The sequence below is a fragment of the Coffea eugenioides genome, chromosome 4 (genome assembly GCF_003713205.1).
Source record: "Coffea eugenioides isolate CCC68of chromosome 4, Ceug_1.0, whole genome shotgun sequence".
NCBI classification, from domain to species: Eukaryota; Viridiplantae; Streptophyta; class Magnoliopsida; order Gentianales; family Rubiaceae; genus Coffea; species Coffea eugenioides.
Window position 1 is genome coordinate 12,284,093 of NC_040038.1, and position 25,797 is coordinate 12,309,889.

At 34.9% G+C, this 25,797-nt stretch overlaps 1 protein-coding gene across 1 annotated transcript; it reads left to right on the top strand.

The window, feature by feature from the left end:
- Positions 1–19,507: 19,507 nt before the first annotated feature.
- Positions 19,508–24,814, top strand: LOC113767548 (LRR receptor-like serine/threonine-protein kinase). The gene is made up of 2 exons (XM_027311679.1): positions 19,508–22,705; positions 24,080–24,814. Exons 1-2 carry the CDS (start codon positions 19,864–19,866, stop codon positions 24,610–24,612), a joined length of 3,375 nt encoding a protein of 1,124 aa, XP_027167480.1. The 5' UTR covers positions 19,508–19,863; the 3' UTR covers positions 24,613–24,814.
- Positions 24,815–25,797: the final 983 nt, after the last annotated feature.

Sequence of the window (25,797 nt, forward strand, 5' to 3'; positions counted from 1 at the left end):
TTCAAACTTGTTTGATTATAGGGATAATTTTTGTGGTTTCAAAAAATCATAAACCTCCCTGAGGTTTAGGATTTTGTAACAAAATCAGCCCATGATGTTAAAAGTGAACATAAAAAAATGTTTTCGGGAAAGAGGGGGAATTTTGTTTCCATGAATGCCCCTGAGGTAAGTGTACAAGTTATATTAGTGAAATAATGAAAACTAATAAAAACCAAAAATAAATTAGAAAAAAGGAATAATTTCAGATACAATATGTTATTCATCAATAATATTATATCAAAAGCTTTTACTAGATGGTTATTTGTTCCAATTGCATATTAAATCAACCATTAGTGCTTATAAGAGTGCATTAAATATTTAGTAGAGAGGTAGTTTACTTCAATAAGTGTGTCAAATGGTTTGTCTAAAGGCAGTGGAGTGATACGAGATTTTGAAGGGAAGATGCTTGGTGCTTTTTATAAGGAATTCGGGGAATATGAGGTGGTACATGCGGAGGGCTTAGCATTGTTAAATGGTCTACAGTGGTGTGTTGGAACAGGGTTGTCAGATATTTTGGTGGAAGTGGATTCACTAGCGTTGGTACGGTTGGTTACTAGCCAATCTGTTGGTAAGTGGCCGTTGTGTAGCGTCTTAAGTCAAATTCGATTGTTACTATGCAAGGTGAAGGGGACCATTACACATATTTATCGTGAGGCGAATGCCGTGGCAGACAACTTAGCTGCTTTATCTTTGGAGAGTCCATATGTTACTTTCCAATCTCATCAGCAACTTCCAAGTAGAGCTTGGTCGTTGATTAATTTGGATGCAATAGGTTATCCATATATTCGCAACTTTAATGTTTAGGAATAGTACTCCTAGTTCTCTGGCATGTATTGAAGGTTGGGACTTTTCCCTCCTTCGTATTTTTAGCGTTTGCAATTAATAAAAGTTGGGGAGTTTTCCCCTTTTGGAAAAAAAAAAATACTTCAATAAGTAGCATGTATATAAATACTTAGTGAATATACAATCTGGTTGAAATAATGTACACCGTGTTATCGACTAAGTACGATACATAGAAATTGTTGAACATGCAGCTATTTGTTCACATGCATATTACAATTAGTCATCGCAGTAATATGCATAGTGCAATGATATGAATACATTTGGAATGGTTATTGATACTTTGACCCACTTGTGCATCTCCTTACAAGCTGCAGTGGGTATGTAATTTTATCTATATGACTAATACTAATTTGCCTATAAACACCCTACACGGGGTGATCTATGAGGTACAATCATTTTACAAATATATACATTATATTAGATATTAGTTACTTGACTGTGTATATCTATAAAAGGTAGTGTAATGGTACGAATAAATTTGGAATGATTAGGTGTTAAAAAAATGTACACCATGTTAGGTGTTAGTTATTTAACTATGTATACATGTAAAAAGGAGATTAAATATAACATAGAAAAAATTAATTACGTGAGTTAGAATGTATTTGTCCTGATAATCACAAAATATTAGCTGACTTGTGAGGGTATTTAAGTCTTTTTTGCCATGATGATGTAAGAAATGGAATCTAAATTTTGACAGGGGAGGTTTGTGATATTTTTGAAACCACAAGGGAGGAGAGTGAGATTGTCAGAAACCTCAGGGGAGGTATCTAAAATTATCCCTTGATTATACAATGCCGAAAAAAAAAACTTGTTTGATTATAATAAATTTTTATGTTGAGTGTTTGTTTGCCTTTTTTTTTTTTTTGTTTGAATAGACTTAAATGCATTGGGGTTGAATAGCTTGAATTGTTAGTATGTAAATATCAAATTTTATATTTATCAAATCAAGTTAAAAGAGTTAAGGAAGTTAAAATTATAATACTTATATAGACGTATAAGATCACTCCAAGGCTCCACATTGTTTAATTCAGAATTCAAATCGACATTTGGAGGTAGGAAGTGCGTGGAGAGAGGTGAAAGATTAAAAAGAAAAAAAAAAAAAAGAGAGAGATCACTCCATGGACAGCTTTAGCATCAAAGGATATAATGGGACAACCATTAGAATTTAACTTTTGGTAATTTGTCAACAAAACATTTAGACTACAAAATAATAATAATAATAATAATAACAAAAGATAGAGATAAAAATTTATGTGATTCACTCAGTTAAATCTAAATTTGAAGGTCAAAATAGAGATTGAGCCAAAAGTAAAAAAGAGAACTCAAGATTATTACTAAATCGAATGAATTCCCTAATTGAGCTTTATTCTGCCTTGTTTAATGGTGTATGTAAGTCCTTTGCTAAGGTTCCTCTTTGTGTGTAAAAGTCGCTTGCAAATTCTATTAATTATCAAATGAAATTTCAAGTGAAGTTTGACAATGAAAATTGAGAGTTTTCATTGGAAACATGATAGTTGCTAAAATCTCTTTTAAGAGATGAATTTGCTTAAATTGACTCGAGACAAGTAATTGGATCCAATTCATCCAAATATTTCCATTTAATGCCAACAATTAGTTTAGGAATCAACTTCAAACAATCTGTTATGTAACCTAAGCTCGATTGGATTAAAGTCTTCCAACCTCAAGTTGCAAGTTACAAAAAGAAATCACACAACAGAATAGGCATTGTGGATTGTGGTTGTCCCTAACTTTCTGAAAATCGCATTCAACCCTGTGAAACTTTGAAAACTTGTATTTAAAGTCCTCATGGTCTCCACTCTCCAGTCATATGCAGGATGCTAGATGGATCTTGGGCCTGTAAAAGTCTCACCTAAAAGCCATGTACTACTGACTTAGACTTGTCTAATCCCTGCCCCAAAATTTGGCAGGTTGAGCCGAGGTCTATCATTAGGGCCTCTTGTTGATGGTTCTAACTATGCAGGAGAAAACTTTCCCTAATCGTGGAACCTGCCTTGATTTTTTCTGTTTTTGCTCTGCTTTTCCTATTAGAAAAGAAATGTTTATCTTTTGGAACTAGATCTAGAAACCATGCTATGTTTAAAAAAAAATCAATAACTATGGATAATTAATCAAAAGAAACTCTTGTATGATCAAGTTTTTTTTTTTTTCAAGTTCTACTGAGGTTGATCTAGTGGTTAGAAGAGCATTCTCAGAGTGTTTCATGTTTTCAGATTTATGATTCAAAAAAAATCTTGAGTCTGACAGTCAATGATAGGAAAGTAACAAAAAAAAATTTATTTTTCAAGAAATATACTATTATGCTAACACCGAAACATATATATTCGTGGCGTCAAAAATTTTATCTCTATTATAATCTTATAGAACATCTACACTTAAAAATCAGTCTTTTCCATACTCTCATTCCCTTTATATCCTTTGACATCATTTATTTAATTCAGCAATTTAGTTTGATATGCTCTATAAGTTTTCTTCTAGTAGATGAGTTCATATTTAAGTTGAAAATTGAGCAAATGTAATTAGAGATATAGTAGATATTCAAAATTCAATGGCTCCAATTTCTTTTTCCTTCGTAGATGGTAGTGTAACTAATAGAAAAATTAAAAATTTTCAAGGGAGAAAAGACTTTTTTTTTCTTTAAAGAAGATAAAGAAAAGAAATATGTTGGTTCAGAAAGGAGAAAAATATTAATGTTACATTCTAAATAAATGTTGGGTCCGTTTGGATTAGCTGTTTTTGAGGTTGTTTTTAAAAAACAACACTGTAGCATTTCGTTTTTCAAATACAAGTCTGTTTGGATTAGTTGTTTTTGTAGTTGTTTTTCAAAAACTATATGAAAAGCTTTTACTGTAGATGTTTTATGGATTATTTTTACATGTATTTTTAAAACATATTTTCTAATATTTTTATAATTTATAATTTTTATATTTTTATAATAATATACATTTATACATTTATAATTATTTATAAATAAATATATTTATATTAAAATATATAAATGCATTATATTATATATAATACATAATATAAATATATTTATAAATGTATAAATTATAAATGAATATTATATAAATGTTTATTATAATTTATAATTTTTATATTTATATACATTTATGCATTTATAATACATTTATAAATAAATATATTTATATATTTAAATAAATATATAAATGTATTATATTATATATAATACATAATATAAATATATTTATAAATGTATAACTGTATATTATTATAAATGTATAAATTATAAATGAATATCATATAAATGTATAAATTATAAATTTTATATTTTTATATTTTTATATTTATATACATTTATGCATTTATAATACATTTATAAATATTTATAAATAAATATATTTACATAAAAATATATAAATGTATTATATTATATATAATACATAATATAAATATATTTATAAATGTATAAATGTATATTATTATAAATGTATAAATTATAAATGAATATTATATAAATGTATAAATTGTAATTTATAAATTATAATTTTTATATTTATATACATTTATGCATTTATAATACATTTATAAATAAATATATTTATATATTTATATTAATATTTATAAATGTATTATATTATATATAATACATAATGTGAATATATTAATAAATGTATAAATGTATTAATATAATTAATATAAATGTATTAATGTATTAATATTATGTATAAATGTACAATTAATATTATGTATATTAATATAAATGTATTATATTATACATAATACATAATATAAATGTATATTATAAATATACATAAATATATATATTATGTATAAATGTACATTTATATAAATGTATAATATATATAATATATATAATATATATTATGTATATATTAAATATATAGTATATAATATACAATATTTATATAAATGTATAATTACATATTTATATTATATATAATTTATTAAATATATAATATTTATATAAATATATAAAAATATATTTTATATAAAATAAAATATTTATAAAATGTATAAATAAATATATAAATATATAATATTACAAATATATAATATATATAATATACATTAATATTAATATAATTTATATATAATATACATAATTGAAATATACATATTATAAAACAAAATTGCATAAATATATTTATAAATTTATATAAATATATATATAAATAAATGTATTTATATAAATATATAATATTTATTTCAATTGATATAATATATAATATTATACATAATGGAATAAATATATTTAAATTAATATAATATATATATCGTATATTTAATTGAAATAAACATAGTAAATATGTATTTGGAGTTGTTTTTGATATATTGTTTGGATATGTGTTTTTTGAGTTGTTTTTGAAATATACATTTACTGTAGCATTTGGAATGTGAAAAACAGTTTTTTTTTAAAAACAGGCTCAAAAACAAGGAATTCAAACGGAGCCGTTAGTTTTTGGAAAAATCATAACATGATAATTGGGAGAAATTTCTTTTTCTTAGCTTGAATGTAGAAAAATAATAAAAAATAACTTGAAGTACACAAGTTTGTGTTCAGCTCATCTTAGTTGTTAACTAAGATGATTGCAGATGCTTTGAAAACTCTGGGTGCAAGAGTGTCTAAAATTAAAGTTTCAGCAAGAAATTAGTGATAGCAGTCAAAATAGTATAATGCAAATCGAGTTGGAAACTTGGGTAGATAAAAGTTCTTAAGTTTGTGTACGATAAGTTGCAATGCATAAATGTTAGATAAATCACATGCCAATTGTCAATTGATGTAAATGCAAGTTTATAGCCCGACAGATTCTCTTCACCACTATTCTCGTGGCATTAATTGCAAGAAATTAGAGCTAAAAATGTTACTATTTTGCAAGAGATATTGATATCCAAAAACATGAACTTATATGCACAATTTGGTTAAGAGAAAAGCTTGTATCAAAAGAGAAGCATAATGTACGGTGTATACAATTTGTAACAAACCATCTTTTTGCTGTTTTAATACTAGTAATTAGTGTGGTCTTTAGTGCCGAAAGAAGCAAAGGTAATAGGACATTTACCTTGAAAGAAGGGAAGAACATTCTTAGTAACCAATAGAAAGCAACTTCTACTAATTTTAGGTTTAATAAAATGTAAGTGAAAGCAAAAGTGTTAAAACACCCACCATAGACCCCGGGGAGAAGACACATCACTATTTGCACGAATGTAAAGGATACCTAGTGCGATGAGAACATCATTCTCTCTCTTATGAGAGCCTCTCTCTCTTCATTGAGAGCTGCTCTCCCTTTTGGTGGGAGCGCTGAAAAAATCACACCTTGTTCAAAATTTCAAACTTCAAATCCCAAAACTCCAAACCTCTAAACTGCAATGTCTGAAGCAAACACAAACCTAAACTAGTTTTCGTCGTCGGATTTACGCATAAGGAGCATTGATGCATGCAACAACATCTTCTTTACACACGCGCGATAATTTGGCTGGGTCTCCTACCTGGCAGCAGGGGAGGAAAAAAAAAAAAAAAAAAAAAAATATAGATGAGAGCGAAGATCAGGTGTGTGAACCAGTTTCAAGAGTCTCTTCTTATGGGTTGAGTAAGCTTTAGACTCTCTAGTTTTAACTGTATGGATCCGACTTGCCTTATTTTTAGCTTTCATTGTGCTTTTCGTTTCTGCTTTTCGTCGTTCTTTATTTCTGTCTCTGTTTGGCGTCGGTAGTTTCGCCTTTTTCTGCTTTCTTTTACAGCCCCAGTCAGTAACATAGTGCTCGGCTACTCTTGGTTGGTGGAATACCCAAGGAACTCTTAGGGACTCCATGGCTGAGGATCTGGCTGAGATCCTAGGAAAATTCGCGCTCTCGAGTAAGGAGCTAGGAGGGGCCTGTTTGGACAGAGAGGAAGTTAACTTAGGGGTGACAGAATGCCAGTCGAGCCTCTTTGGGAAGTTTAAGGGTGAAAAAATAGTGAACTACACGGGAGTGAAAAGCTTTACCACAGCAGCTTGGGGTTATCCTAGAGACCTCAAAGTTGTGGAACTAGGGCCTAACTTCTTTCAGTTTATCATTCATGGGGAGCAAGAAAGGGAAAGAATTCTAGAGGGAGGGCCATGGATGATGGATAGCCAGCTTCTAGTTTTGAATAGGTGGTATGAAGGGATCGAAGAGGATGAAAAGGCCTTCAATGAGGCCCCTTTGTGGGTGCAAGTTTGGAACATGCCGGCCCATTGGATGTCAAAGGAGGTAGGAAGGAAAATTGGAGCTGTGTTCAACCGAGTTCATGAGGTTATTATTCCCCAGACAGGTAGCAAAGAAGGAAGACACATTAAGCTACGGGTTGTAGCGGACATCTCTCAACCCTTACTGAGGGGGACAATAGTCAAGATGGAAGGGACCACAAAATGGGTGAGTTTTAAGTACGAGAGGTGTCCAGATTTCTGTTATAACTGTGGAATCGTGGGACATAGCGAGAGAAATTGCAAGAGACTGGTCCTGATAGATAGAGGTCATCTAGAAAATCAGTATGGCACGTGGATGAGAGCTGGGAATGGTAGAATTTCTCCTCCAAAAGAACCTCTGGCTAAGAGAGGGTCCAGTGACAAACATCACTGGCGGCTACACAATGAGAACTGGGTGGAAGTAGTGAATCAAAGACAACAGGACCCTGGGTTGAGCAGTCATGCTCCATCTGCAACTCAGGTAGACTCACCAAGTCAGGCTTTAGAGATGCAGGAACAGGTTAACAAACAAGGAAAAGAGGACAACTATGGTACTAATCAGCCAGTTATAACCCCTAAGGTGATGGGTAACAGGCAGGGCAAGGAAGTAACGGTTGTTGCATCTCTCTATAAGCTGAACATGGAGGCTGAGACGTCAGAGGCCAGGGGAATAAACATGGTCTCAAGCAAGAAGAAGGGCAATGCCAGTACGGAGCTGAAGGAACCCACTCAACAAGAGGGACTGATAGATGGAAAGGATGATAAGATGGAAGAAGGAAAAGGGATTGAGAACCAGGGTCCAGGGGGAATAATTGAGGAGAATACAAGTGAAATCACCTTACTGGACCTCATGGTTGAGGACAAACAGAAAGAAGCTGTCAAAAGACACAATAGGAGATTGAAGAAACAGTTAAGATCCCCTTTGAAGAGAAGAACTCCCCTAAAGGAGATCTGTATCAATATCAAAGACTCAGGAGGTCAGGGAAAAAGGAAATTTCAGTTACGAGATGAGGAAATGGAAGATGCTGAAGGCAGGGAGATAGGGGGAAAGAGAATTAAAGGATGCGAGGAGGTGTGTTCTATGGACCAGGAAAAAGAGGAGGAGGGGACCAGCCTACTCTGGGCCCCCAAACCCCAATGAAAGTTCTGGTGTGGAATTGCCAAGGTGTTGGGAGCACCTTGACAATTCCCCATCTGAGGGAGGTTTCCAACCTCCTCTCCCCTAATATGCTCTTCTTGAGTGAAACGAAAAATAGAGAAAGGTACATGAATATAGTAAGGGAGAAGTTGAACTTTGATAATAGCTGTGTAGTTGAGTCTATGAATAAGTCGGGGGGCATGTCTTTGATGTGGAAAGATGAAGTAAAAATCATAGAGATTCTCAAAACTGCCTTCACTATAGAAGCTCAGGTGGAAGATTTTGAGACTAAGACAACATGGTGGTTTATTGGAATTTACGCAAGCTGCGATAATCTGATTAGAAAAAGTCAATGGCAGGTGATCCAGGAGAGGAAAAGGCTGTGGGGAGGGAAATGGATTATAGCAGGAGACTTCAATGATATCCTCTCAAATGAGGAGAAGTGGGGGGGTAGATTGAGGGAGGAGAAGAGTTTCTCTGATTTCAAGAAGTTCATAAATGACAACCAGCTGGTGGACATTGGTTTTGAAGGGAACCCCTGGACCTGGAGCAACAATTGGGAGGAGATAGGGGAGGTAAGAGAGCGGCTGGATAGAGGCTTATGTAGCGTAGACTGGTCCTTAGTTTTCGACAAAGTTAAATGCACACATGTGGATACCTTCGCGTCAGATCATAGTATGCTAATGATAGATACAAAGCCAGAGTCTAGGCAGAGGAAAAAAAGATTTTTCTTTGACAGGAGATGGTTAAAGAAAGAAGGTGTCCAGGATGTGATCAGGAATGCATGGGACCAAGATTTTGAGGGGTCAAGAATGTTCCGGATCAAGTGCAAAATCAGAAATTGCAGGATTGAATTATTAAAGTGGAAGAACAACTCCAACTGTAATGCCAAGAAGAAAATTGATCAGCTCAAAACTCAGCTGGAAAAGCTTCAATATAACACGCATGTGGACACCAGAAGAGAATTAGTGGACCTGAAGAATCAGCTGAAGGTGGCGTACAAGGAGGAGGAACTGTTCTGGCTCCAGAAAGCAAGAATTAACTGGATGAAGGAGGGGGATAAAAACACTAAATTCTTTCATGCGCATGTGAAGGGAAGGAGGAGGAGAAATAGAATGCTGAATCTACAGAAAGAGGATGGTTCCTGGACTGAGAATGAACAGGAGTTAGGCAAGGAAGTTGCAGATTTCTACAGACAGCTGTTCACTAGCAAGGGGAATGGTAGTACTGAGGAGATCCTTAGAGGTATTCCACTCACCATTACAGCAAGCATGAATGATCAACTGACTAGAGGTGTGAATGAAGAAGAAATCAGATCAGCTCTTTTCTCTATGTCTCCTGATACAGCACCTGGTATGGATGGTATGTCACCCATTTTTTTCCAGAAATTCTGGGGTATTGTCAAACATGATGTTATCCTGGCTGTTCAAAGTTTTTTTCATTCCAATTCCTTGCCTAGAGCTCTGAATCATACCCTAATCTCCCTGATACCCAAAGTTAGAGATCCTGTAAACCTGAAGCATTACAGACCTATTAGCTTGTGTAACGTTCTTTATAAAGTGATTTCCAAAATACTAGCTAATAGGCTAAAAGGGGTGCTTAATTCCTGCATCAGTAAAACTCAATCTGCTTTCATTCCTGGTAGACAAATCCTAGACAATGTCATCATAGCCCATGAATACTTGCATTTTCTGAAAAATAAAAGATATGGGAAGGAGGGATACATGGCTGTTAAGCTAGACATGTCGAAAGCTTACGATAGAGTGGAGTGGAATTTTTTGAGAGACATAATGCAAAAAATGGGCTTTAGCAGTATATGGATTAGATGGATAATGAAATGTGTTGAATCTGTCTGTTATTCTTTCAATATAAATGGTGAGGTGAAAGAGTTTGTAGTTCCAGAAAGAGGCATAAGACAGGGTGATCCCCTTTCTCCATACCTCTTCCTCCTGTGCTCAGAAGGATTCTCAAACCTGCTGGACAGTGCTGAAGAGAACAAGAAGATTACTGGGCTCAAAATCAGCAGGAATGGTCCTAGACTAACACATTTATTTTTTGCAGATGACTCGTTAATTTTTTGTAAGGCAGACACCAAGCATGCAGAGGAGTTAAGGAGAATCCTGGAGGCCTATGAAAGGAGCTCGGGACAGGTGATCAACCTAGAGAAATCTTCTGTCTTTTTCAGCAAAAACATGGAACATAGCGAAAAACTAGAAGTATGCTGCAGATTGGGAAGTATCCAAATGGTCAACCAAGGCAAGTATCTGGGTCTTCCAATGGTGATAACAAGAACGAAGGACCAAATCTTTGGTTTCATCAGAGACAATTTTAAAAAGAATTTGGGAAGCTGGAAGCAGAAGTTACTAAGCCAAGCAGGGAAGGAGGTCCTGTTAAAAGCAGTGACTCAAGCAATGCCTACATATGCTATGTCTTGTTTCAAATTGCCTCTGAAACTATGTAAGGAACTTAGTGCAATGATGGCAAGGTACTGGTGGGGAGACCATGATGGAAAGGATAAGATGCATTTATGCTCATGGAAGAGAATTACTCAAGCAAAGAATCAGGGAGGACTTGGTTTCAAGGATCTGGTCAACTTCAACAGAGCTTTGCTAGGCAAACAGATATGGAGAATGCTTGTTAACCCAAATCTGCTTGCCTCCAAGGTCCTGAAAGCCAAATACTATCCCACTGGTTCCATATTCAAGAGCAAGTGTCCTCAGAATGCTTCCTGGTTCTGGCAGAGCCTAAAGGGAGCTACGCAGCTGGTGGAGGAAGGCACCTGGAAGAAAATTGGAAACGGTCTTAGCACTGACATTTGGGAGGATAAGTGGATAGTAGGAAACAAAGAGGGAAGACCCTCAACAACTAAACCTCCAGAATGCAAGGTGCAGAAAGTTCAGGACTTAATCACTCATAAGAGATGGAATAGAGTGGTAGTGCTCCGAACGTTCAATGGCAGGGATGCAGAAAAGATCTTAAGCATTCCCATCAGCTTAGCAGGAAAGGAAGATAGCAAGTTCTGGATACATTCTCCAACGGGGCAATACACAGTGAACACGGGCTACAAGGTTCTTATGAAAGGAAAGGAAATCCAGGAAAGAAATGGTTATGATGGGGCAGGTACTAGCCGACACAGTTCATCAAAACAGATGTGGTCTTGCCTTTGGAAATTAAACATCAAGCACAAACTGAAGACTTTCATGTGGAAATGCATCAACAATGCTCTCCCAGTCAATGAAGTAATCTTTAGTAGAACGAAAAAAGGAGATCCCATCTGTAAAGTCTGTGGGGAGGGGGTGGAAACTGTGGACCATGCGCTCTTGAATTGCAGACATGCTAAGCGAGTATGGCAGATAGCTCCAGTGCAATGGGAGGGGGCGAGGGAGAAACAAGGCTGTTTCAAGGACTGGTGGAATGAAATTGCAGAAGCCAGATCTAGACAGGCTGGTGATGAACATCTGGGTCTAACGGTTAATATCTTATGGCAAGTATGGAAAAGCAGGAATGAGTGGGAATTCAACAACAACCAAAGGCATGCTCTGAAAACAATTCAGAAAGCTCAAGAGGAGTGGATAGAGTTTTGTGAAGTGTATAAAGACAGAGAGCAGTTGAGCACAGTAGAAACAGCTGCAAACCAGTTTCAAAGAGTAGAAGTGGGGGATGCAGAGGTGGTCCAAGTGAAGATTGCAGCCCTAAGGAAACCGAACAGTAACGAGGTGGGAATAGGGGTGACTGCTATGACAAAAGGAAATGTGGTGGTAGCGGCTTGGGCAATGCATGAAAGAAGCTACAATTGTCCACAACTGGACGAAGCTGAGGCCATCAAGCTAGCTATGAGTAAATTAGTAGTCAAAGGCTGGAGGAAAGTCATCATACAGAGCTGCAACAAGCAACTCATTCAGCAAATCTGTTCTGGAAGAGCTGCCAATATCAAACTGTATACTCTAGTTGATGACATTCTTAGCCTGAAAGCTCTGTTTCATATGTGCTCTTTTTGTGCAATTTCTAAAGTGGATAATCATATTAGCATTAAAGTTGGAGACTATGCATTAGGCATTATTCATGATGAGGAATGGTTCAATCCTCTGTGCTGCTGAGCACTTTTGTAAAGAAATGAGGGGCCTTTGCCCCAAATGTAAAGTTTAGTTGTTGATCAATATAATTCTAATATCGTTTCGGAAAAAAAAAAGTAAAGGATACCTAACCCACTAGAAAAGAATACCTTTTATGTTGTGCTTATAGTATACATATAAATAGGTTTTAATTCAAGTGAAAAGTTAAGGGCAAAACATCAAAGAGTGTGTTTGGATAGAAGGTTATTTCAAATAATACTGTAGTACTTTTTATAGTGTAATATATGTAAAATAAAAAATAATCATGAGGTATAAAAATGTGACTTAGGGTGCATTTGATAAAACTGAACTTTGAATCCATCAAGCTATTAAGTTATTAAGTACTGAATCTGATATATTTTAGTATATATCATATTAAGTGATAAATGAATAGTTTATCACTTATTTTTTAGAGTAAGTTTTGTCTAGAAAATTTAGTATCACTAAATTAATTAAGATGTTTAATTTTTCGATATCAAACGCCTCTGAATATGTTAAGATCTGAATTCATTAAATTTAAGTGCTAAATTAAATTATCAAATAGGATCTTAGAAACGTGTTCATGATGTAAGTAAAAAAATTTTTGTAAATAATTTCATACCCTTAAACTTTCAGTTTTGTATATTTATTGCTCTCAAACAATAAATCGTATATTTTCTGAAGTAAAAGCCAAAAAAAAAAAAAAAAAATTGACATCGCTCTATTGCTAAGACATATGAAGCATCAGGTTGTGGTGCCATAGCCCATAGGGACAAGCATGGAAAATTTAGTCAATTGCAAATTATACATTAGTTGACACATCTGCATTGAAGGAGGGGGTCTTTTCCTCTTTTCGCATGGGGATTTTTTTGAATTTATTATTTGTTCTGTCAAGGACTACTCAAAAGCAATGTTGAACGAATAACTTTCCTTGCCAATTCATGCAATGATCTTCCAATTATTGACCAAAAATTAGAAAAGTTAAAAGAGTTTTTGATCATATAAGCTTTTATCAGTTTCTAACTTTGATCTCCATTAATTTCTTTCACTTTGTGCAGTATTCTCTTTCTTTTTTGTTGGGTTTTTTTTTTTTAAATTTTTTTGGTTTTCTAATAATTAATGGAATATTGATTGGTTTACCATGTTGAGTTTGATGACATGAACGCAGGCAACCAAAAAGAATGGTGTGGACAGCGCAGGAATTGAAGGTAGTATACTTCAGTTATATATGTAGAGTGAATGATATTAGGGTGCCAAGAAACTATAACTAATTACAGTAGTAAATTTACACTTGTGGAAAATGTTTATATGAAGAACCAAGTTGAGTATGTTGTGATTTACTACATACTACAATGTAGCATTTTTTAAAAAATGAAGTCAGTATATACTGAAAAGAAGTCACTATAGAAGTTACAAATTTGAGTTCTATGTGTCTGATGAGAACTAAGAGGAAGTCCATAAAAATTTAAAGAAAAATTTATACTAAGCAACGTACGATTTAAGCAACAGAAATAAACTAAAAAATGACTCACTTCATTTATTTTAAGGATTTCTATATTTGTATCTATAATTTAGAAATGTCGTGATTTTCAAAATTTTTTCTAAGTAGACTAAAAATTAATTTTCTTTAGAAGCTCAGAATTCTTTTTGGGTTACAAAGGTTCTCGCACGTAATGACATGGACCATCATCACCTATTAAGTTTTTTCTTCTTTTTATTTATCTCTTATTGTTATTGGGCATAAATATATATAGGGATGACACCGTTTCTTCCTTTCATTCTCTTTTCTCTTTTGACTTCCCAGATAGTGCTATCATAAGATACAATCAGCTTCCAGAATCAAAGTTCTAAAATAAGATAAAATCATCATTCATAAACAAATTTCTCTGATTTAGTTTCTGGGAAAAAGCATTCAAAAGCCAATTATTCAACATTATATCTTATCAAAATAAAGCACTTCCACTAAGAATCATGGATGCCACTGTAACAAGTGGAATTCTGTAAAATAATATTGCATTTAGGTTTCTTACTCAATCATTTTAAAACAGATTTGGCAAGGAAAAGAAGAGCTAAAGCTACAAATCACAACAAAAGAGCATTATTCTTCTACTATTATATTTCCAAATTAAAGACAGATTTCTTTGACTGATTTATGTTGTTCTCAACTTCTCAATGGGAGAAGCACTTGGATACTTGATTTGGTGAAGAAAAGGAAAGGATAAAAACGGATTCTTTGTCTAAAAAAATGCGTCAAAGAAATATGAAAAAACAAAAAAATTTCCCCTCATATATTCTTTGACAATATTTAAGTAAAAGAGTAGAAAGATTGTCAATTTCAGTTTCAATTATGATATCCGACTGATGACCAATGTCTAAATGCAACTGATCATTTCACAAATTAATTTTGGAATAGATATCCTTCTTGGTATCTCAAAAACTAAACACAAAAATTTGATATTCATAAAATTTCTTCACCTCATCACCAATTCCAAGTATTCCAAAAGTGATTAGAGGAATCAAGAAAAGAGAACTGATAAGAAATGTTCCACTTCATAAGAACATCCCAGTAGTTGAACAAGTCAATTACACACATCCAAAACCTAAAAGCAAAAGAAATGGGAGCTGTTTAGTCTAAAAGCACATTTTCCATCTTTCCTACTGAAATCTTGGGGTTGCTATGCTTTTTCCCAACCTCTAAACTTCATCCCAACCACATATAAAGCTTGTAGTATTTGTCACCATTGCACCCATGCATCAAAAAGAAGTCCAATTTTTTATTCGCAGGATTCTTTAATTAAATCATCCCACTAAAATTTTGACCCGCAACTTTTTTTGACCAAAAACTAACAAATTCTTCATCCTTTCCGTTCTAAGTATTAAATGATTAATTTGAGTTTCTACGTGATAACTATATATTGTCCCAAAACCTGGCCTAATTTGTAAGATTTTTCTAGAACAAAATTTCATTTGAAATACTAATTTCAACGACAGTCTATATAACCATTTGAAGTCAATGACTTAATATTTGTGAAACACAAGAAAACTAGATATATAGGTAGCTATATCTTTAGTCATGATACTTTAAAAAACATAAGACTTGTTAATTTCTAGGAATGAAGGGCCTCAATCTTGGATTTGGTACACGTTGTGATGCCATGCATAATGGTAGTGATTAGTGGCATTCTTAGATACCTAGCTACCACTGCTTATATTTAGATTGAACTTTAGAGTAATCATTGGTACATAAGGAAAACTCTCCTTCTGATCAATATCAAGATTAGGTATAGCACTTGCATGTGCATACTATTAGCATAATACTTGTCATGAGGATCAATCAGCTCTCAATTACTTGAAGAGCCCGAAACACATGCTTTCTTGTCAATTTGTTTCTTTTCTAGGGTGACAAGTCACTTTTCTTTCTTTTTTCTTTTTTTTTTTGGGTTTTACAGATAAGTTAGGTGAATAGTGTTTTAGTATATTTTGTGTAAGAAGCAATGCAATTAATCACCCTTGACTTAGAATTTATAGAAATTTTAACTGCACCTACCTACCATGAAAGCACAAGCTTCCAGTTGAATTTTCTTTCTTGTATTACTGTTGGTTTTACACTTATGCTTCATTGGTTGGCAAAGAGATGAAGTTTCTTAGGATATCATGCTTGGGAAATTAATTGCACAAAATGTACATAAAAGAAGATTTTTTTTTTCTTGTTTGCTCGGAGAGTTGAAGAATTTACGTGTAAGTAGTTTAAAAAATTTTGAATATTCTATTCACCAAGACTGTGATGTACATTCAATAATTTGTTGAAAATGCCCCTAAACAGATACTATGTATTAGTATATAGACCAAACCTTCTAACTTTTAAAGAAAAGTAGAAGAATAATTTATCAATATTATCACTTTTTCATGGAAAACAGAATTAGAAATCTAATAATCAATTGGAAAGGCCTCTTCGATTTCTGGTTTCATCATTTTTATGCTATTTTTAATATGTAATTGAAAAGTTTCAGTTCATATATTTCAGAGAGAGAGAGAGAGAGAGAGAGAGAGAACCATAGAACAAATCTGGAATATTCGACATTAGACATCTATTAACCATCAAAATTGATTAGGTATTACAAAATTGAACATGTTTTAAAATAGAGTTATTCTATATATACTGATAATATATATATTATCACGGTTGGATATATAATATATATGCAAAATTTGAATTTCAAATTCAAACTTAGATTATGTATCATGCATTTAATGGTGAAAGTGTAGGCACTATTAGTGTATAGAAGATAAAGTAAAAAAAGTCACAACAACTAACAAATTTCTCTATATAAATTCTCTCTTTCATGCATCTCTTTTCTGCCCCTTTGTTCCAAGCTTTAGTCATGGATTGAATCCAATTTCTCATTCACTTGACGTATCATGTCAGTATCAAATTGCCAAACCTTGTCTGGATCATGAACCTAAAACTAGTTATCATATTGATTGGAACAAATTGAAAGTAGATAACAATTTGTGCTCCAAGAAGATTGAAATAGAACAAAAATGTGTTGGTTTGATGCCTCAAGTACAATAGGCATATGCTTAGAGATATGATCCACCAAAATTTTCATAACCTACACAGATATAAAGACTTCATTCATGAAGGAACTTTCTGCTATCATTCAGTGAAATAAATATTTCAAGTACCTATATATAGACCAATTATATTATGCCTTTTTAGAAAATAGCCACTAGCCAATTTATTTGGATATCATATGAATCGTTTTGTTTACAACCACGCAACGCCACAAGTCCAATGCATCACGCTCTTACCTATGGAGTATTTGCATAGAAAATCATAATGGTTTAATCTTTCTTATATTATTAATGTATATATCAGTGGCATTGGATACATGATACATTTATAAAATTTAAATTTGAAATATAAACTTTGCAAGCGTATACACTCAAACCCATTAATGTACACACTATCAGCATACGAAATAAATTATTCAATCATTAGAGTTATCCTAATGCCGTCAACTAATAATTGCTGTTCTTGCCCCTTACAAACCTGTAATTCATTTCAAAAGTTTACTTTTCAAGATAAAGATTTCTTGCTTCCAACTTTCTAGCAAATATTTATGTTGCAATCGGTGACTTAATTATGCAGAATTAATTTTGCCTTGCTAACATGAGAAGTCTTCCATCCGATACTCATACAATTATATATGCCACAAACTTTGGATTAATAAGTGAGAAGAACTTCAATATCCTTTGTTGTGTTACTTGGCATCACCAATCCTCTTTTTTTGATGATGAGGATACCAGACTGAACCCTAGATATTACTTGAGTACTCCTTTGGTTTAAGGTACCACCTACCTTAGCCAGACTGCACCTGTTCTCTCCCATAACCTCCCTCAACCATAATTACTTTTTTTGCACTAGACCATCATGCCTTAGATAAATAAAGAAGAATGACAGTGCCAATTATGCACTTCTTTAATTTGTACATGAATGACAAAATTGTGAAAGGGATCATGGGGTTGGGGTGCTGAAACTCATTAAGTGGTAACAATGATAGAAGCTAGGATTGCCACTAGCAACACAACACAACTTAGTGTCCACGTCAAGTTTAAAGCCCAGAACTCAGAAAATGGCATTCAAGTTGGGAACTTTTCTGCTTCTCATTAGCGTGTACTTGTCCCTTGATTTCATCCACTTTAAGCCATCCAAAAAAAAGTAATTTCCTAATCATAGCATGCATGGGGTTTTTTTTTTTTTTTTTGGGTTAACGGGTGATCGTAAACATTGATTACTGCACATTTACGTTCATTAGGCACTCGTTAAATAAACGAGCGATCGTTAGACATCCGTTATACAAATTTATGTAGTACAGGGTTACAAAATTGTCTAATACTAAAATAGCTGTCTAAAAATGAACCTTATTAAACTAACATCACCTCTCTTTATCTCTCATCACATGCAACCCTTCTTCTCCCCTAGTGTGCTTAGATTCCTAATCGACATCCTTGTAAGATAATTTAAGTAAAAAATTACAACGAATGCATGCTACAGTCACCAGGGAAGCAACACATGTGGCTAAACATATAATCTTATCATGAAGAAATCCCAATGATATTATTCTCAACAAAGTCTATTCTCACGCGACATCATGTGAGCCCTTGTTGTACAACTAGAAAAAAAACCTTAGTACATGGACACTAGGCCACGTATTAGACATACTAATGAAGATTTTCTGATTTTGTGGCTTTCATACAAAGAAGTCAATTAATTGGACAATATCCAATCACTCAGAAATAGACAGATTTCCTATCTTAACAACTACAAAACCTGTCCAATTCAGATTTTAGCCTCTAGTATTAAAAAATCTGATCAAAATCTGTATGCTTATGGCCTGTATTAAATGCCTTTAACCAATAAAGCTCCTACAATGTTTCCACTCTGATCTGACAATACAATGGCTGTTCCATTCAAGCTAAGTAGTGCTATTTTACAAAGGTTTATCAGTCGAATTGTGTCATAGATCTGGTCGTTTTCTATGGATCAAGTTTGGAACTTACTGCTATTTTTTCAAAAGATTCTGCTCGGCATTAGATCTAGATTAGATCCAACTTTACCTCCACATATTGACGGTACCCTTCCTATGTTTTCTTTCCTTTGGTGGATATAACTACTGCCAAAATTTGGAAGTTTTACAAAGAAAAGTTAGCACATAAAACAACCATATACGGGTGAAAATTGGACTATTTCCGCTCCTAACTTTTTCTTCTTTTTTTTCCCTCGATATATCGGTCGAGTTGAGTTAAAAGATTTATCCAATCAAATTTTCGGTGATGCATATCCCAGTTTTTGATGACATCTTGCTATGAGTGTGTATTATAAATGCTCTGCCCTCCTAACTGTGGGCAAAATTGATCAAGTCAACTGGATTTCTAGGTGTTAACCAGCTGAAAATGACGTGACTGTCCAATATATGCAAAACTGCTGATGCTTCGTGCTATGAATAAATCCAAGATGGGATGAAACTATCCAAGATATATGACCGCAGGATGTATACAAATGCCAAACAGTAGCATGTGATGAGATAAAAGTACACAATAAAGAATTCATGGGCAAAGTCACTGGTCACTGCTGAGCAATTTCATGGGCAAAGTCACTAGTCACTGCTGAGCAATCTTTCCGCAACTTAACCAATAAAAAAGAAGCTCTGAGCAATCTGCAATCTCCACCCCCACCCACAAACAACCTCATCTCCACCACCTTAAAACAAATCCAAAATCACCCATCTAAAATTCCATCTAGCTCTCTTTCTCTGCATAAAATATAACGGCCTAGCTGTTCTTGGATCCGGAGATTCTGGGTCTTTCTTATATACTATTGTTATTAATTATATTAAATAACCACCTATTTAAATTGAAAACATAGCCTACAAGACATGATTTGGTTGTTGTTGTTCTCTCAACATTGTTCCTCCCTAGGTTCAAACCAAACCTTCTTTCTTTGCTGCCTGACATTGGAGTTTGGAGCATATAGTTTCTAATGCCTGGTAATATATGGCTCCTCTTCTTCCTCTTCATCTCCGTTTTTCACCTTACAAAACAGGCTTTCGCCGTTAACCAACAGGGCGAAGCACTTCTTTCTTGGAAAAGAAGCTTAAATGGACCCCTTCAGGCATTGAGTAACTGGGATTCAACTGATGGAACTCCATGTGGATGGTTTGGAATTACATGCAACTTCAACAAGGAAGTGACAGAAGTGAGTTTGCAGAACATGGACTTATTTGGAAATGTTCCGAATAATTTCAGTTCATTGTTGTCCCTGAATAAGCTCGTCTTATTTGGGACTAATCTAAGTGGTTCAATTCCGAAAGAAATCGGTAGTCTTCAAGAATTAAGGCTCTTGGTCCTGAGTGAGAATGCATTGACTGGTGGACTGCCAGGTGAGATTTTCCATCTTCCCAACCTTGAAGAACTCCATCTGAACTCAAACAGGCTGGAAGGATCCATTCCCGACGAAATTGGGAATCTGACAAGCTTGACTTCGCTGACTCTCTTTGACAATCAGCTCAGTGGAACAATTCCGAGGAGTATTGGAAATTTAAAAAAACTTGAAGTGATCAGAGCTGGTGGTAACAAGAATCTTCAAGGCTCAATCCCAGAGGAAATTGGAAACTGTACCAATTTGGTCATGCTAGGCTTGGCAGAGACTTCCATTTCAGGATTTCTACCTTCTTCCCTCGGCCTCTTGAAAAATCTCCAGACCATTGCTATCTACACCTCCCTTTTATCTGGCCAAATCCCCCCAGAACTCGGAGATTGCACAGCTCTCCAAAGCATCTACCTCTACGAGAACTCCCTCACCGGCTCAATCCCGACCAGGCTCGGAAATCTTCCGAATCTTCAGAACCTTTTGCTCTGGCAGAACAATTTAGTCGGTACAATCCCTCCGGAGCTAGGAAACTGCAAGCAATTGGTCGTCATTGATGCCTCGTTGAATTCTTTAACAGGCAGCATTCCAATGACATTCGGGAATCTGAGCCTGTTACAAGAATTGCAGCTAAGTGTCAACCAGATATCGGGCCAGATCCCATCAGAGCTCGGAAACTGTACTGCTTTAACCCTTATCGAGCTCGATAACAATCAGATAACAGGTACTATCCCCTCAGAATTTGGAAACTTGTCAAATCTAACTTTATTATTTCTTTGGGCTAATCGTTTGAATGGGGATATTCCATCTTCATTGTCCTCATGTCACAACCTTGAGGCCATTGACTTGTCACAAAATTCATTGACTGGTACTATTCCAAAAGGCATCTTTGAATTACAGAATCTCAACAAGTTACTCCTTTTATCCAACAATCTCTCCAGTAGTATTCCTCCCGAGATCGGAAAATGCTGGTCGTTGATCCGATTTCGGGCGAGTGACAATCAACTCACAGGTTCAATTCCTCCGGACATTGGAAAGTTGAAGAATTTGAATTTCCTTGACCTGGGATCAAACAGGTTGACTGGATTGATTCCCCCAGAGATCTCTGGCTGCCAGAATCTTACATTTCTTGATTTACATTCAAATTCAATTGGCGGGAACTTGCCTGAGAATTTGACTCGGCTAGTTTCTCTCCAGTTCGTTGATTTTTCAAATAATCTTCTGGAGGGGTTCTTGAGCCCGAGTCTAGGCTCTTTGAATTCACTCACAAAACTTGTTCTTGGGAAAAATAAGTTTTCTGGGAAAATTCCCAGCCAATTGGGTTCTTGTTTAAAGCTTCAGTTACTTGATTTAAGCAGCAATGGATTTTCCGGCGAGATTCCAGCTAGTTTAGGCAAGATTCCAGCGCTGGAGATTGCTTTAAATTTGAGCTGGAATAGTCTTTCCGGCAACATTCCATCAGAATTTGCAGCATTAGATAAACTTGGCGTGCTGGATATTTCTCATAACCAGCTCACCGGTGACCTTCATTTTCTGGCCGACCTCCAGAATCTGGTGGTGCTTAATATCTCCTACAACAACTTCTCCGGCCGCGTGCCAGACACTCCTTTCTTCTCAAAGCTCCCACTCAGCGTCTTAGCCGGTAATCAAGAACTTTGCTTCTCCGGTAACCAATGCTCCGCCGATAAGGGTGGCGCAGCAAGGCGGAGCAAAGGTGCAAGGGTGGCCATGGTGGTGCTGCTTTGCACCGCATGTGTGCTGCTCTTGGCTGCACTTTTCATCATCCTAGGGAACAAGAAGCGGGGCCTGTTGGGCCACGAGTGCCACGTTGACAGCGACGGCGACGATGTTGAAATGGGCCCACCGTGGGAAGTCACGGTGTACCAAAAACTTGACTTGTCCATCAAGGACGTTCTTAAGAGCTTGGTACCCAGCAACATTATTGGTCGAGGCCATTCTGGAATTGTATATCAGGTAATCCTTCCATCAGGGCTATCAATGGCGGTTAAGAGATTCCGAGCATCAGACAAGTTATCGGCATCGGCATTTTCATCGGAGATAGCAACCTTGGCACGAATTCGACATAGGAACATTGTTAGACTGTTGGGTTGGGCAGCTAATAGGAAGACCAAGCTTTTGTTCTATGATTATTTGCCTAATGGAACATTAGGCACATTGTTACACGACGGTCGTGCAAGCGGAGCAGGAGGATTGTTGATCGAGTGGGAGACTCGTTTCAAGATTGGATTAGGGGTTGCTGAGGGATTAGCTTACTTGCATCATGACTGTCGACCCCCGATCCTCCACCGTGATGTGAAGGCACACAATATTTTGTTAGGGGATCGATACGAGCCATGTCTAGCAGATTTTGGCCTTGCTAGGCTTGTTGAGGATGAAAATAGGTCATTTTCAACTCATCCTCAGTTTGCTGGATCCTACGGCTACTTTGCTCCGGGTAAATTTAATTTCCTCCCTCTTTTTTACTTTACTTTTCAGAGTATCAATTTCGCAAATTACCTAGATTTATTTTGAATTCCGACGTAATCAATTAGTAATTTTATCAGTCTGAACTATGTATACTTTATTACTCGTCAACGTACTTTACTATGTGACACTAATACAACAAGAGTTATTTCTTGCTAAAAATGAGGATTGCACTAGATAGATTTGTACGTGAAGTAGGTATTAAACATTAGGACTTGGAAGGCGTAATATTTTTTATTCCAACATTCCTTATAAGGCTTGTTGAAAGTAAAAAAGAAAAAAGGAAGAAGATGTTTATGCCTTCTTGGTTAAAGTTTGAAAGACTTGAAAAAAAAAAGGGATAAGTCTAAGCAATGAATCCTAGCATTGGGGGCACAACTTTAATGTTAGAAACGTGAGAGGAGCAATCAACGGTCTTGTTGGGAACCTGAAAACTACATTTGTATCTTTATCTTGATTCTTGATTCTATCATTAGTTGGATGATAAAAATAGGGTGTTGTGAGCTGAGCATGTGAAGTCATGTGATAGCTTCAAAGCATAATGGCAAAGAGTTTTTGTCCACACATATTTGGCAGCAATAGTTGATAGCCATACCGCTAAGTTGTTGTCTTCAAAGCATGACAATAACTTAAGCAATAAGAGGACTGATTGATATGTTGGCCTAAAACATTAGCCAATAGTCACACTAGATTGCAGGAGCAGGGCAGGATGGATGGCCACACTGCAGCAGCACCATAATTGATAATTCATTTGGCCTTTTCTTATGTCTTCTAGTTATATAGTAAATACTAACAAAAAAAAAAAGTAGTAATAAAAATTAAATTCTAAGCAGATTAATTAATTGCAAGAAAAGAAAAAGGTAGTAGAAATAAGAAAAAGAACTCACACTTGCAGTAGTGTGGTTTTGGATGTTTGAGAGTGTGTACTAGGTTGTGTCTTGTCATTGCCTTTAAGGAAATTAATATATGGGCAAAAATTTGATTTGTGCTGAATTCTGTGAGATTATTGCATGGCCTTAGAAGTAATTTAATCATTTCTCTTTCAAGCAACTTCATAAGAAAAAAAAAAGAAATTATTCATTTCTATTTCATGCCTAACATTTATTTAAAAATAATTGTGCATCATAGCATGAGAACTGAAATGTAGAAATATACAAGATTATATCAAATATAAACCTTAAGAAGCAAGTTGTTTGACTCTTCCCCAATAAATTGTCAATCACATAGTAAAACGTCATAAAGTATCAAATTGTATAAATAAACTATTATTTCTAATGAGATAACAAATGATTATGGATATGTTATATGTCTTAGTTTATTAACTATTTTTATTCATGTATTGCAGAATATGGCTGCATGCTGAAAATCACAGAGAAAAGCGACGTATTCAGCTATGGAGTAGTGTTGCTAGAGATCATAACTGGTAAAAAGCCAGTCGACCCATCATTCCCAGCTGAACACCAACACCTAATCCAATGGGTTCGTGACCATCTAAAATCCAAAAAAGATCCAGTAGACATCATTGATCAAAAGCTTCAAGGCCATCCAGACACACAAATTCAAGAAATGTTGCAAGCCCTGGGAATAGCCTTGCTTTGCACCAGCAATCGAGCTGAAGATCGACCAACAATGAAAGATGTAGTGGCTCTATTGAAGGAAATCCGACAAGATCATGATCCCTCGGCGGCGGCGGCTGCCGGCGAAGTCCAGAAACCGGCCAATAAATCTGGTAGAAGTCCTGGAGAAGTTTCTTTGTGTAATTCTTCGACTACGTCTTCATCAGTTACACCAGCTCAGTTGTTGCAGCTACAAGGCTCATCTAATTGTTCCTTTGGTTATTCTTCTTCATCAACTAGTTATAATTCAAGAAACCAATAATTCTTTACTGCTTAGTTTCTAATTTATTAGGTGTAGAATAGGATTGATGATGCTTGATCTAATAATTTGATGTAAAGTTGAAAAGAAATAGAGTTTCTATTTTTGTTAAGTTTGATCAAAGAGATCAATTAGATGAGCAGAATGTATAGCCACCTAGCATTTATTCTAATTGTTCCTAGTGGACGGGGCTATCAATCTTGGTGTCAAATCAAATAGCAAATGTTTCACAAGTGGAAATTTCTTGTTTCTGTCCTTTTCTTTACAAACAAATTATATTGGTACTATTGAACGTTTCCATGGTAAAGTTTTGGCAATTCCAATAATTTAGAGGGTCAACTAACTGGCTAAATTTGTGAAAGTGCGTGTGAATTTCAGCATATTAATTTCTTGAATGTGGATGTTATTGGAGGGCTTTTGCTTTCAACTTTTCTCCTGTTCTTTGAGTTGTATGATTCAATTGAACAAACTTCTATTATTGATGAAACTAAAAGATCAAACCAAACATCAGAAAGAAACAAAATTGCAATTATTAACATGTTTCTTTTCAGTTAGGGAATCTGCTTTTGTTGTCCTCATTATTGGATCTTCTATGTTCACATCTAATCTAAGTCCTTCATGTCTTAATAAACATGACAAGACAATAGCTAACTAATGTTGGGGTTGAGTTTCATACAGGAACACCATTAATGCCACAAACAATTGAGCTTGAATTAAACTTTAACAAAAGAATTGCAAAAGATTTTCATATAAATTTAGTTAAAAACTTTTTTTTTTTTTTTGGATAAGCGGAGGTCTTGAATTCATGATCTTTTACTTACAATTCTTCTTGCTTTGCCATCCAATTCAACCGTCTACCTGTTTAGTTAAAGACTTAATCCTTGAGATTATGCACGTGAACATATAGGTTATCCAGTACTAATCATTATCTTGTAGAGATCATATCCGCTGAGAAAAGTGGAAAACATTCATGTGTGCATGTCTAGCTAGGATTCATGTATTTCAGAAAAAATAGGTTGATCTCAATTCTCGTTTGGTTTATTTGGATTGAGGCCCTTTTCTATCATTTCAACGAAAAGCAGAGAGGATGTGTTGATGGACAGAAGCATCTGTCTTGTACACAGAAAATGTTAAAGAGGGTTTTCGAGGATGATTTTTCTCTCTCCTTTTGGAAGAATGAGAGAGCTC

What these genes read in the sequence shown, in the direction of transcription:
- LOC113767548 (XM_027311679.1), top strand. Translation starts at nt 19,864, where the DNA reads ATGCCTGGTAATATATGGCTCCTCTTCTTCCTCTTCATCTCCGTTTTT. An exon ending in CTACGGCTACTTTGCTCCGG is followed by an intron (nt 22,706 to 24,079) that starts GTAAATTTAATT and finishes CATGTATTGCAG; the next exon opens with AATATGGCTGCATGCTGAAA.